This window comes from Gopherus flavomarginatus, chromosome 7 (assembly GCF_025201925.1).
Source record: "Gopherus flavomarginatus isolate rGopFla2 chromosome 7, rGopFla2.mat.asm, whole genome shotgun sequence".
In the NCBI taxonomy this organism is placed as follows: Eukaryota; Metazoa; Chordata; order Testudines; family Testudinidae; genus Gopherus; species Gopherus flavomarginatus.
This window is the reverse complement of record NC_066623.1, coordinates 14,806,795-14,819,522: the sequence shown is the minus strand read 5'-3', so window position 1 is coordinate 14,819,522 and position 12,728 is coordinate 14,806,795. Positions and strand designations below refer to the sequence as shown.

Sequence of the window (12,728 nt, the reverse complement as noted above, 5' to 3'; positions counted from 1 at the left end):
CTCAGTGCAGGGGATGGACTAGATCAGTGGCTCTCAAAGCTGGTCTGCTGCTTGTTCAGGGAAAGCCCCTGGCAGGCCGGATTGCAGCTCCCACTGGCCACGGTTTGCCGCTTCGGGCCAATGGGGGCTGTGGGAAGTGGCATGGGCCGAGGGATGTGCTAGCTGCCCTTCCCTCAGCCCCCATTCACCTGCAGCAGCAAACCACGGCCAGTGGGAGCTGCGCTCAGCCGAACCTGTGGACGCAGCCTGCCAGGGGCGTTCCTTGAACAAGCAGTGGCCCTAGTTTGAGAATCACTGGACTAGATGATCTCTGGAGGTCCGTTCCAGCCCTATGCTTCTATGATGCTATCCATTCCCTGTATGACCAGGAGCGGCGCCAGGGTTTTTGGCACCCTAGGCGGGGGTCCTTCCATGCTCCCAGTCGTTGGCAGCAATTCTGCGGCAGGGGGGTCCTTCCGCGCTCCTGGTCTTCGGGGCACTTTGGAGGCGGGTCCCAGAGCGCGGAAGGACCCCCCCACCCCCCCACCACCGAATTGCTGCCCCCCCAAATCCTGGCGCCCTAGGCGACCACCTAGGTAACCTAAATGGAAGTGCCGGCCCTGTGTATGATCTTGAAATCTTCATTTCAGGGCACAACACCTGGAGAAACAAACACATTGGAATTTAAAAGGACGGAAACCAAGAGTGAGCTAGAAATAGCTTTACACACCCCTAGGGAAATTAATAGCGAATGAGATCCCCGGTAGAGGGGAGTTTAATGATTCCAGGGAAGGGATCTTCGCCTCTTTTAAATTCTATGGGGATTTCCCCTAAGGACAGGACGCAGGCCGAGCAGAGCAGACACGAGTTGTTTCATGGAGCTGCTCCTCAAGCCCTGCCGGCTAAGAACTCCTCCACCGCCGGCCCGGTGCGGCCCCCACCAGCCGGCTCGCATCTCCCCGCGGTTGCGGGGCTGCAGCTACTCCAAGCATTACGGCCCCGTCGGGAGGCTGTGCCGGGAGAGGCGGGGAGCAGCCAGTGCCTGGGCAGGAGGCGGAGCGGGGGCTGCCGCGGCTGTTCGGGGAGGCAGCGCGCGGGCGGCGTGTGGCTGGTGAGTGGGGGGCGCTGGGCACCGGGCGCGCTGCAGGCAGAAGGGGAGGCCGGGGCTGTTGCTAACTTTCGGGGTGCGGGGGGGGGCGCCCTCCCGGCGTGGGGTTCCCGGGCGCTGCCCGGCCTGGCAGGAGAAACGTGGAGCCACCGGCGGGATCTGGTGGGAAAGCGGCGCAGGGGAGTCCCTAGGGAGCCGGGGTGGGACCAGCTCCGGCCTCGCCCGGGGACGGGGCTGCCCCATGCAAACTCCTCTCTGCCTTGTGCTTGTAGGGGCATTGGCCGCGCAGTGACCCGAGAGGAGACACCCCCGCTAGCAGCTTCCAGCAGGTAAATCCGTTCCCACGGTGGGTTGGAGGGGGGAGATCTAGGGCGGTGGGGGACTTGGAGGGGGGAGACCCCTGGCCCTGTAGCCCAGCTTGCTGGGTGTTGCCCCTTGCCCAGGAAGAGGTATATGTATGGGGGGGGGGGTGTTACAGGGCAGAGTGGGAAGAGTGGAACTCCCTGGGCAGGATCCCCAGGGGCAGGCTGGGTGGGAGACCCCTCTCAGGGTACCTGCCCCATGGAGGTGTCAAGGTGAGGAGCGTAGACCAGAACTGTCTCCTTGTGTCCTTGTACTCCCAGCCTGAACCTCTCTCCTCCCGAATTAGGCCTGGGTCTTTCCCTCCTCCTAGAGAAAATTCAAGAAAGCAGGCTTGTGCCAACTCCTGTGGATGGGATCGACACACCAGCGAGCAGTCAGCACATCTGCGCTGCACTTCAGGAGTGTTGGGACATAGGAACGATCACACCTCACCAGCTTAGACCCAGGGTCCATCTAGTCCATTATTTTGTCTCTGACAGTGGCCAGAACCAGAAGAAGTAACCCCTAATAATTAAAAATGGAGGTTAAGCCTTGAATCCTGTGGTTTTGTATTCCTTCCAGAATTTTATTTGCATCAACTGTTCTATCTCTGGCTGTTCTTGTTATCTTTGTAGATGTTCAGGCCCTCTTTGAATGTTAGTAAGTTCGTGGCTTCAGTGACGTCCTGTGGCAGTGAATTCCACAGTCTAATTATGTGTTAAGTGAAGAAGTATTTCCTCTTAGCAATTCCAAATTGATACCTTTTAATTTTATTGACAGTCTCTTGGCTCTTGTGAGGTAGCAGATAGATGAACAAGAGATTTCAGTCTCCCTGCTCTAGACCATTCATTATTTTGTATACTTAGATCATGTCCCCTCTTATCTGTTGTCTTTCTAAGGTAACCATCCAAATCTTTTCAATTTCTCTTTATAGAAGAGTTTTTATTGCTTTTTCTTGCGTCTCTTCTCTCTGTAATACCCTTTTTGAGATGAGGTGCCCACTACTGCATGCCATATTCCAGATGAGGTTGCACTTTGTATATATACTTTTCATAACGGCATGATCTAGAAATGTCTAGATAATACTGCCACAAGTGCAGGGGACTGGACTAGATGACATCCTGAAGTCCCTTCCAGTTCTATGATTCTGTGATCACATTTTTTGTATTATTCTCCATCCCCATCCTTATGCCATAGGAGTTTTCTCGGGGGTTGATGGATGGAATTTTCCAGAGCCTGTTCTACAACAGGCAGTTTGGAGCCAGTCTCATGTCTGGGCCCAGGGGGCAGTGGCCTGCAGTTGCTTCCCTGAAGGATTTCTTATGGATGGGGTAGACACAGGTGTCCAAAGAAAAAAGATGGGAAGCCAGCTGCATTGCTGCCAACTTTCCGTAAAAAGAAATTAGGGTGACCTGTAAATTCCTCAGTGTGTTGAACAGTCCTGTTGTCTGACATTCAGTCTAGCGAAGGGGATAACATGAAGGGATAACATGAGGCAACGTCTGGAATTTAAAAAATTTACATCTTTTTTTCCAGTGAGTTATTAATCATTGGAACAGCTTCCTAAAGGATGTGGTAAATTCTCCATCACTTGGAGTCTTTAAATCATGACTGCCTGTCTTTCTGAAACGTTCATCTACCAGCTGTTCGTCTCAGTAAGAAACTGGTGGGTGAATGTCTGAGTAGTGTTATATAGGATGGTCATAATAGTACCTTCTGGTCTTTAAAGTCTGTCACCCCCGTATGTCCTAAGCCAGGATGTTTTTCAGGTTAGCTAGAAACAGACAAACTACTATTAAATCACAGATTCAAAATTTCATTCAAAACAAATATCCTGTAAAACACCCCCACCACCATAAAGTGCGGAGCCTGATTCTCCCATGCTGGGCACTCTGTGTCACCGCTTACACCTGTGGAAAAGCAGTGGGAGACATTTCCAGATCAGAAGAGTAGCACTTTGCACAAGTATCACTGACACAAAGTGGCAGACAGTGCCAATCTGAGATGTCCTTTCTTTCTTAGGTTATGTCCACATACAAGCTTGCACTAGCTTAGTTAAACTGGTGCAAGCCCCTGTGTGGGCACTCTTATTTTGGTTTAGCCTAAACCAGTTCCTAGTTATAAGTTAAATAGAAATAAGTGTGGCTTGAACAAAAATAAGTGTCCATACATGGGTTTGCACATGCTTTAACTAAATCTGTTTATGTTAAACTGGTTCAAATTGTGTGTGTAGACAAGACATTAGATTTGTCCTCTCCCTATCTATGTTATTCTCTTCTCCTTACCTCTCCCTACTCTATTCTCTCTCTCTTTCACTCTTCTTTTCTATCTCTTCTGAGCCCTCCTGTTTGTGACATCTACCATTAGTTTCTTCTTCACTTCTCTTTCTCCCTGCCTCATGGTTCTCCCTGGTTTGGAAGCCAGCCCAAGTGTCCAGCTCACTCTCTTGTCTGTAAGCCTCCATGCTCCCCGTGCTGTGCTGCCAGAGTGAGAGATGAATGGAAGTTCCTGAGCTGGAACTCCACTTGTTTAGGAAAGCAGGGGCAGTTGGCAGAGCCTTCTCTGTGAGGGCCCCTCAGTTTTGGAACCTGCTCTGAAATGGTCCTCCTTTATCAGCCTCCAGTGATAAAGTCCCATTCGTTTCCCAGACCTGAGAGGGTTCAGGAGGACTCTGATAGGTGTTGATAAAGAAGATGAAAAATGTTTGTTATATATGTTTGTAATTGGGTGGAGGGAGCCCCTGGAATAGTTTACTTGTAGTCTTGTATTACTGAAATGTGCTAGGAAGGTCTACACCTAAATCCTAAATTGTATAACTGGGTGCTGAGATTAGAATGCATGAGTGAAGGAGGGAAACTGTAGGGGTCACCCTCCAAGTGGAAGTTAGTTGCCAGTTCAGCATCTGGCCATAGGGGAAACTGTCCACCCAAATACCCCCACATTCCAAAGGGGAAGGGAGAGAGAGGAGTAGGGTGACAGGAGTCTCTCCTATCACACCCATTCTGAACACTGAACCACAGCAAAGATCTCTGCAATGTGTGTTAAAGGAGTAACTCTGCTAGCTGATTGCAATAGTAGGCTATCTTCCGTTTGGAATAGTGTGTAGAAAATGAACAGTAGAAGATGAAAAGCTGTCTACCGTCCAAGCGTAGAAACAATGATGTGCTCCCCCAGCTGCTGCTGTGAGCAATGGTATCAGTAAGAGGCAAATCAGATAGTCTGAATGTTTGGATTTCTGTATGCAGTGGAGAGTCCGTCAGTTCAGGACACTTTTTACTTGGGTTTCATATCATTGCCTGTTAATCCCCCACATTATCAGACCTGAAGGTTCAGTACTCCAAATAGACTTTGACACAAAACGTTTCCCATAATAAAACTCCTGATTGCTTCACTTTATAGGTGCACTGGAAGAATAGAAGTAAGCTGAAAAGGACCCCACAGGCACCAATTCCTGCAGCTGTGTGGCATTGTGCAACCCAGGAAACAATCCCTCTTGTGTCCACAGTGACTGCTGGCCATAGCTAGTACTTGACAGGCAGAGGTCCTGGACTGCTGTAAATCAGCATAGCACTGAAGTTTAATGGATGAGGGTCTGGTCTTTTGCTTACTCCTTAACCTCTTTAACTTTATTTTGCTGCAGCCCTGACTCAAATCCATGCGTCATTGAAAATTTGGGCCTTTATTTCCCACAAATATTAAAGGAGTTAATAGTCAAGGGTAACATATGGGCTATTAGTCCAAAGAATTTTCCATTTCTACATTTGTTTACATAAGACAACTGGTACATTTATATTTGCCACATGATTTGTGATGGAAGATTTCTAAGGAGTAAAATATAGACATGTAGGTAGGTTTTATTTTCTGTGACTGGTTCTGTGTCTAGAGTTTTATATTTGCCATGCCAGAGTAGACTCAGACTCTGTGCTGTCCTAAAAGTGTCTGTTTCTTTATCTTGCTTTGTCCTCCTGGTAGAAAGAAAAATAAATGCTTCCTGATATGTTTTAAATTAACCTTTTCTGAACACTTAACGTAGTTTCAAATGAGCTTTTATTTTGAACATTCCCAGATAATTTGTAAGTTTATCTGAGAGATTTTGATCCATTAAAATTAAGGCGGTGTGCAGCAACAGTTGCAACTTGCCAAGTTTTTTCAATCCTGAAGTGTAACAGGGGTTAACAACATATAGTTTGGTCAACAACCTCTCCGTTTATGGTACAGCTTGTTTGGGGCATTTAACACTCTACATATGATAGTGTTGAATATGAGAGGAGCTTGCTGTTATCCAAGGGGAAATGATGAGCAGGACTCTTGCTCCCAAGATTGGCATGACTTCTCTCTCTCTCTCTTTTTTTTTTTTTTTTCTGCCAAGAACTAAATATTTTTTCAGCTATGATTTAAAGGAGCTATCAGAAGTTAATCCAGATGTTGATATTTCTTAAGGTTACATAACTAGGGATATCACAAGATCTGTTTTACACTGAAGGAAGCTAATGCAAATTTGAATAAAGACACTGTCAATATCAGTGCATGCAAACAAACAGCATTTTTCTTCTGTTTGTTTTGAAAAACAAAGACAAGCAAGTTACTTTATTGGTTGTTGGGCATGTAGTTTTTAATTATTTTCAGATGCACGTTAGAGGCTTTGGCAAGGAAGCTGGTGATGCAGGCATGTGGAGACAAGTGTGTTGCCTTTGATGCAAAGGAAGTGTCAGCCAGAAAATGGTTATCTAGGGGATGGGTGGGGGAAGGATCATCAGTGCAGAGGCAGATGACATCAAGAGCCAACAAGACCCCATTTTTGTTAACAAGAGCTGCCTGCATGTGGCTGGATGATCTCATGCTATGAACTGCCTCAATAGAGGGTTCTAAAGTACAGTCTGGTGGCTAGAGTTCTGCACTGCGGTGTGATAAATCCAGACTCCGTTTCCATTGCTATGGGCCAATTTACAATTGGCCCAGGCAAGTGTAGGTCTCCTGAGTACATCTGAATTACAGCAGTAATGAATTTGTCCTAGGCTCACCTTATAGCCTTAGGGACCAACCCCTGGATGGAGATCTTAATAATAATGAGAGTTTCCGTGCTATCTAATCTGTTGGCCATTAGTGCATATGATAGCAAAGTTGTAACTTGAAGAAGATGCTTATTATGATTTGCTCTAGTTTGCAAATGCTTTTCAGCTGACCTCATTAAAATCCTGCTAAGTGGAGTATTTTGTGATTGTTTTGCCTTTTGAGCTTTCTAAGCATAGTATACTCACCTCCCAACATCCTCAAATCCTAACTACGATTCAGCACAGCCCTGGGCATTTGGCTGTGTGGGGGCCATTTAGATTTTGTATTATCCGTTTACAAATCATTATTCTTGTAGCTGAAGCCATGCAGATTGACAGCAGGTTGGCATTTGATGGCATCTGCTTTCGAAGCAGAGAAAGTCTATTGTCCGTAGGTGGAGGAAAAATGAAATAACACGGTGGGTTTAGTCAGGGGTGGCTCTAGGTATTTTGCCGCCCCAAGCAAGGCAGGCAGGCTGCCTTCGGCGGCTTGCCTGCGGGAGGTCCCCGGTCCCACAGATTTGGCAGTATGCCTGCGGGAGGTCCGCCGAAGCCGCAGGATCAGCGGACCCTCCGCAGGCATGCCGCCGAAGGCAACCTGCCTGCCGCCCTCGCAGTGACTGGCAAAGCTCCCCCCGTGGCTTGCCGCCCCAGGCATGCGCGTGGCGTGCTGGTGCCTGGAACCGCCCCTGGGTTTAGTACTCCACTGTTTGTCCTTTCTGCTCCTGTAAGTGAGAGTGCTGATGCATCGGGTGCAGTAATGGCATGTGGGGAAAGTGTGCAGAGTTGGCTCAGACAGCAGTTCAACCTTAAATTGCTATTTGTACAAGTGTTGGCCTCTCTTCAGGGCTTTGTATTTGGGCCACGCCTCTGAAGTAAATACCAGGAGCCAGTCTGTAGCTATATGTGCCTTTGAAACAGTTAGTTCTTTGTTTGTCAGGTTGGTTAGACTGCACCATGTTTAAATTTAGATACATGTTGAAAGCAACATTTATTTTGGCTTTGGTTTTGAGGTAAATTTCAAGTCTGGTGAGTATGTACAGAATAGAGCCCAAACTTCAACCTTTACTCGCTGTTCAGTGCTGGCTTACTGCAGTTGGGTGGGTAAAGTAAGTGGGGTATTAGTGGGACTTAGATTGTTTCTTGTTATGTGGTACCCTATCTTGCAATGCCTTCTACCTTTGTACATTGCGTACGCTGGGAGTGCAAGATTGGGCCCTAACAGCAAGAGAACTGTAATCTCTTTTGCAGCATAGTTAATTTTATATCATTACAGAAAAAATCTGTGCTCTAAAATAAATGTGGAAGAAATGAATAGCTCATCTGTTGTGTACATGATGTGATTTTATTATGAAAGCTACTTTAACCAAGAATGTGCAGTGATTTAGTTGGGATGTATATGCACTGTAGCCCTCTGCTGGATAGAATTGGAACTACTCAACTCTGTGTCTTAGGCTCTGTACTGCTAAGAGCTAACGCAGATTCTCTTCTAGAGATCTGTGCTTTTTGAAGCAGGAGAATCTGAGTTTTTTTCCTGATGAGTGGTGTTGGTGCACAGTTCCTGACAGTTGTAAAGTTCCTTATTGGCCATAGATTGTCCACATCTGTCTGGCTCTTCTATCTATTTTAGGTACTTAGACGGCCTCCATTGCCATAGTATCTGAGAGCCTCATAATCTTCAGTGTGTATCTTCCCAACTCTCTGTGAGGGAGGGAAGTGATATTATCTCTATTTTACAGATGGCAAACTGAGGCACAGAGATTAAGTGACTTGCCCAAAGTCACCCAGGAAGTCTGTGGGGAAGCAGGTAATTTACCCTAGCCTCCCAAATCTGTTGGTAGCTGGCTTTTGAATTCTTGAACCCTCACCTCCTGGTTCTTGTGCTATGTTTTAAGTAGGACAGTCATGTTCCTGAGACAAAGAAGGTAACTGAAAAAAGCTTTCTGCCACGTTGTCTAGTTGAAGGAATAAAGTTCTAGGGCCTGGTTTTCAGAAAGGCTTCACACACCTACTCCCAATAATTTCAGATGTTGCAGTTCTGGGTGCCCAAAATTGGTGCTGAAAATTGAGCCACAGGTTAAACCAAATGTGTTTTAAATATATATAAAGGGAAGACATATACAGAGTGCATGTAGACATTTGTGTTTCTATAGGTTTCAGCAGATAAGATGAAAAAATGTATGGTCTTTTTAAAGAGTCTTGCTCATGAACAGAGTCAGGGGGTATATGCCGGGTGTATTGCTTTCTACTCTCTGCTCACATTAAGAGTCAAAGAATCTTCTGGCCTGTGTGACTATGGGGAGCATTTCAAACTACAGAAGGTGTCACTCTGGTGTTAACTTTTGGTTTGTGGCATGAAGTGAGATTGTGATTTTAAATTTTACATAAACTGACCTCATTATGACCCAATTATTTTCGTGTAATCTGATCAATTGGTTGGCCTCCATGTGAAAGCCACATAAATTCTGAGGTTGTTTGAAGCAATTAACATTTGGCTAAGCACTAAGATGGTGCTAGTTTATATAGGAAGGGGGAGATTTTCTCTGACTTGTATCTTGTTCATCTGTGCACAACATTCTCTCTTACTGGAAAGAGAAAATTGACACCCAGGAGCCTGAATCATCAGCCAAAGGATAATTAATTTGAAAGTCCAGGATACTAGCAGCACCATAAGGATTCTGTTGCAGCTTGTTTTATAATGCGGTTTCAAAAAGTAAAGTAAATGCAGAGTATAATGCAAACCATCTGAAGATGAATCATTGTAACAACGAAATGAAAGATTGCTGATGTATCAAGGAAAAAAATCATTTTTTTAATTGACTTTCTCCTGTATGTCTTGCTTCAGATTACTTGTGAAATTCATCCTAAAGCTACTTAAACTGTTTTAACTCGGTAGCCGAAAGTCTTGCAGTGCTCCAAGGAAGAGCGAGGGATATTTGTGCTTTGAGCTGCTGGCTCCTTACTAGGGCAAGAGTCTCTGGTGATTGAGTTGTGGGTTCCCTGTCTGGTTCTACTGCCTGAGAAGATGGGAGAGCATGTTTGAGTTGCAGGCAGACACAGGCCCCCAAAGGAGCAGAATAGCTAGCAGCCAGCTGATTTTCTTGAGCTCAACTGAGCAATGGGAGTCCTTCCATTGGGATGAATGGGAGTTGAATTGAGCCGCTTGTGGTTATTGGCCCTGAAAGTCAGAAAGAATTCAGTGTGCATAGCCCTCCTGGACCCCAAAGTGACATGCCCTTTGCAGGTCAGATCCACATTTCAAGGGCTGTAAAATATTAAACAGTTAATTGGTTAACTGGTAAGCATTAATCTTACCATTAACCCACCCTAACCGTTAACCCCCAGCCACCTGGGGCCAGTCAGCCCCAGCTGCACTGGTTGGAGCAGCCCCAGCCCCTCTCCCTTTAATCAGTTAATCGGTTAAACATATAATTTTAATGGGTTAAATGGTTAACTTTTTAAATGATATTTACATCCCTAATTTCAATAGCATTTCAAAGTAACATTATGGGGAGAATTCAGTTCTGTAACTTGGGAAGAGAATTCTATTCCTGCCTCCTCTGCGGCCTTCCTTCTCCTGACTGTGTAGGAAAGCCTCTTTCCTTCTGGCAGCAGTTTCAGAAGTACAACAGAGCATTCTTCTCAGGGGGAGCAGTGATTCACTGAGATTTAGCAGTTACAGAGAAGCCAAGTGTTTGCACATCATCATTTAGGTTTGACTGTTGACAGCAGTTATCGAGGGGTGTTTGGGGTGGAAGGAAAAATTCAAGATACTAAGGCCTGACTCTGATAGCCCCTACACTGGTGTTACAGTTCTGCAACTCCATTGAGTTCAGTGGAGTTACATCTGATTCTCGCCAGTTAGAGATCAGAACCGTACCTCAAATGAGGTAGGGGAATAGGCATCAGTTGTTGGGAAAACATGCCTCCCAGAGTCCCTCTGCCAGCAACACTTGCCGTGACAGCTTGGCCATTTTCCCAGCTGCCACAGGACCCGTGACAGCTTGGGTACAGTTGCCCTAAACTGCACCCAGGATCAAACTGTCATTCAGTAGCCCCAGCACAGGGGAGATACAAGATGCATCTCCTCTTCTTATTGCACTGGGCTTTGCACAGGCCTATGGATGAACTGGGGCCAATAAGAACATGCTTTTGAAGTCTTTCCCAAGTCTGTTACAGGTGAAGGTTAGACAGTTTAAGCAAATAAAAGGAAATCCTAAATATTGCTTCAACGAATGTGACATTTTCTGCTTTCAAAGATCATTTTGATACAAAGCCAGCCTAAGAGAAAGGGTGTACATATGGGAAATAGTTGCCCTAAATAACTTTTTCCTTATTGCTGAATTCTAAGCATTTCTTGAAAACCAGGGTTTTGTGTTTCTCTTTTCGGCTTGAACAAACAGGTTAGTTTTATAGCCCAGTGTCTTGGTCTCGGTTACAAGGTTTCTGAATCCCTAAGATGTTCGAGTTGTAATGTGTGTGGGTGTACAGTCTTCTCTCCAAAAACATATTTGCAAGGATTGTTTTCAGGCTGCAGTGAGGAGGTGTTGGCTCTGGTGTTTGAGATGTAGCAGCTGTGCCAAGAACGCGTGTAAACAATATTTAAACCCCTACAGACAGGTATCTTTCTCTTGTTCAAGCAAGAATTGATTTCTGTGTTTGACCGTTCCTGTTTACTGATTCTTTCTCTGTGTGTGATGGCAAAGCTGCTAGGTTTGGTAAATTTTATTATTCTTGGCAGATGTCCTGAACTACAAGAGAATGTTGGGAGTAGGGAATGGAGGGTTATACTGTTTTAAGTGGAAAATTCGTTCATAGTCACTTGGCCAAACTGTGTGTGATGAATCCAGAAAAACACTCTGGGAAACAAGAACAAGCTATGCAGCTGGACAGCCAGGGTTTAATATATCCCAGTGTATGTATCTTCTGAGTGCTCTTGACTCACTGTTCTGTTCTGCTATATCACTTATAGTGGCTTTTAGTATTGGCAGACCTTTTCATGGCACTACTCATTCAGCTTTGCTTAGTGCTCCGATTACCTGTGTACTAGCTTTGCAGTAAAACATGTGTCTGAAACATAACAGCTGTAAAACACATGGCACTGAAAAAATATTCAGCATGATGCAATTGAGACGATGTTCTCACACTTGCACATGTATACACTCGATATACATATTGCAGTAAATATTTCAGATTCTTCCAATGGATTTGCAAATGGGATGCGGGGAGGTTTGTTTTAAAAACTGAACAATAGTTTATGAATATAATATAAACAGCAGAAAACGGAACTGGCATTTAAATGGTTCTCTGCAGGGCAGCTTCATCCCTTACTGTGGTATTAGCTAAAGCATTTGGCATTGAATCATCTTACTTTGCTGTTTGCTCGTTTCTTAGTGTTAGAGCAGTGCAGTGGCACTTTGTCCTGGGTTTTTGCAGTAAGTGTGCAATCTTAAGTGACTCTTTGTCGTAGTCATTGTTTTTCTATATCGTTGAAGGGGTATTGTATTTTCAGAGCAGGTTGTATTTGCAAACTGTTTCATATCAGATGGGGCACAAAAAGGAACAATTGCAGACAGGATAGTCCATAGCTTATGATGAGTCTAAAGTAACCCCCTTTTTTAAGGTAATTTTGAGGTTTGTTGAGTCTTTGCAATGAGCGTGCTGGCTGTGATAGGCATTTGTGGTGAGCAGCAGTCAGTTCCCAGAAAGACCTCCAGATTGCACATAGAGTACAGACTTCCACTGTGTTCAGTGGCCGGGATTCAACACCAATTTAATCGCAGTTCCTAGCGTGCCCTCCTGCAGGGTACTCGGTCCTCCTAACTCACTTGCCCGCTGCCATTGGCCATTCAGCCTGCTTTGGTTGCATCCTGGTCCCCTCCCATATCCTCTGTCATGCACTCCATGGAAGACCGTGAGGGTAGGTTGGGCTTTTGCCTTCGGCAAGTTGTGCCCTGTTTTCCAGCGTTAAGCGGTGGCACGCCCTATGCAGCCAGCCTTCCCCCCTACTAGTCCTCAGCCCAACTCTGCATGGGAGCTCCTGATTGTTGGGTGGGGAGAGGCTGGAAAGCGGCCATGTGGCTGGAGCAGAAAGAGAGGCTGGTAGTAGAGGGGTAGGTGAGGAGGGGCAGAGCTAATTCTCTCCACAAGCCTGCGAGGTGCATGCTTTACGTGGGCGGGAAAAACAGACATGCAGAGGTTAAGAAATTCACAAGTGAATCAAAGGCAAAACCAATGCTCAAAATCAT

The 12,728-nt window shown here is 45.8% G+C and overlaps 2 protein-coding genes across 6 annotated transcripts in view; one reads left to right on the top strand and one right to left on the bottom strand.

Annotated features, from left to right (window-relative positions):
- Nucleotides 1-12,728, bottom strand: part of LOC127055619 (uncharacterized) — a 240,577-nt gene that overhangs the window by 51,683 nt on the left and 176,166 nt on the right. The window lies entirely within an intron of this gene.
- P4HA2 (prolyl 4-hydroxylase subunit alpha 2) overlaps nt 1,024-12,728 on the top strand; it is a 52,905-nt gene continuing 41,200 nt past the window's right edge. For 2 of the 4 annotated variants that reach the window (XM_050962695.1, XM_050962696.1), the window contains exons 1-2: nt 1,186-1,416; nt 2,966-3,084. In XM_050962695.1, coding sequence (XP_050818652.1) covers nt 3,037-3,084 — 48 coding nt within the window. In that variant the 5' untranslated portion in view covers nt 1,186-1,416; nt 2,966-3,036. Of the gene's footprint in view, nt 1,091-1,185; nt 1,417-2,965; nt 3,085-12,728 lie in introns of those variants that run through there. The other 2 variants (XM_050962698.1, XM_050962697.1) reach the window with 2 other exon arrangements.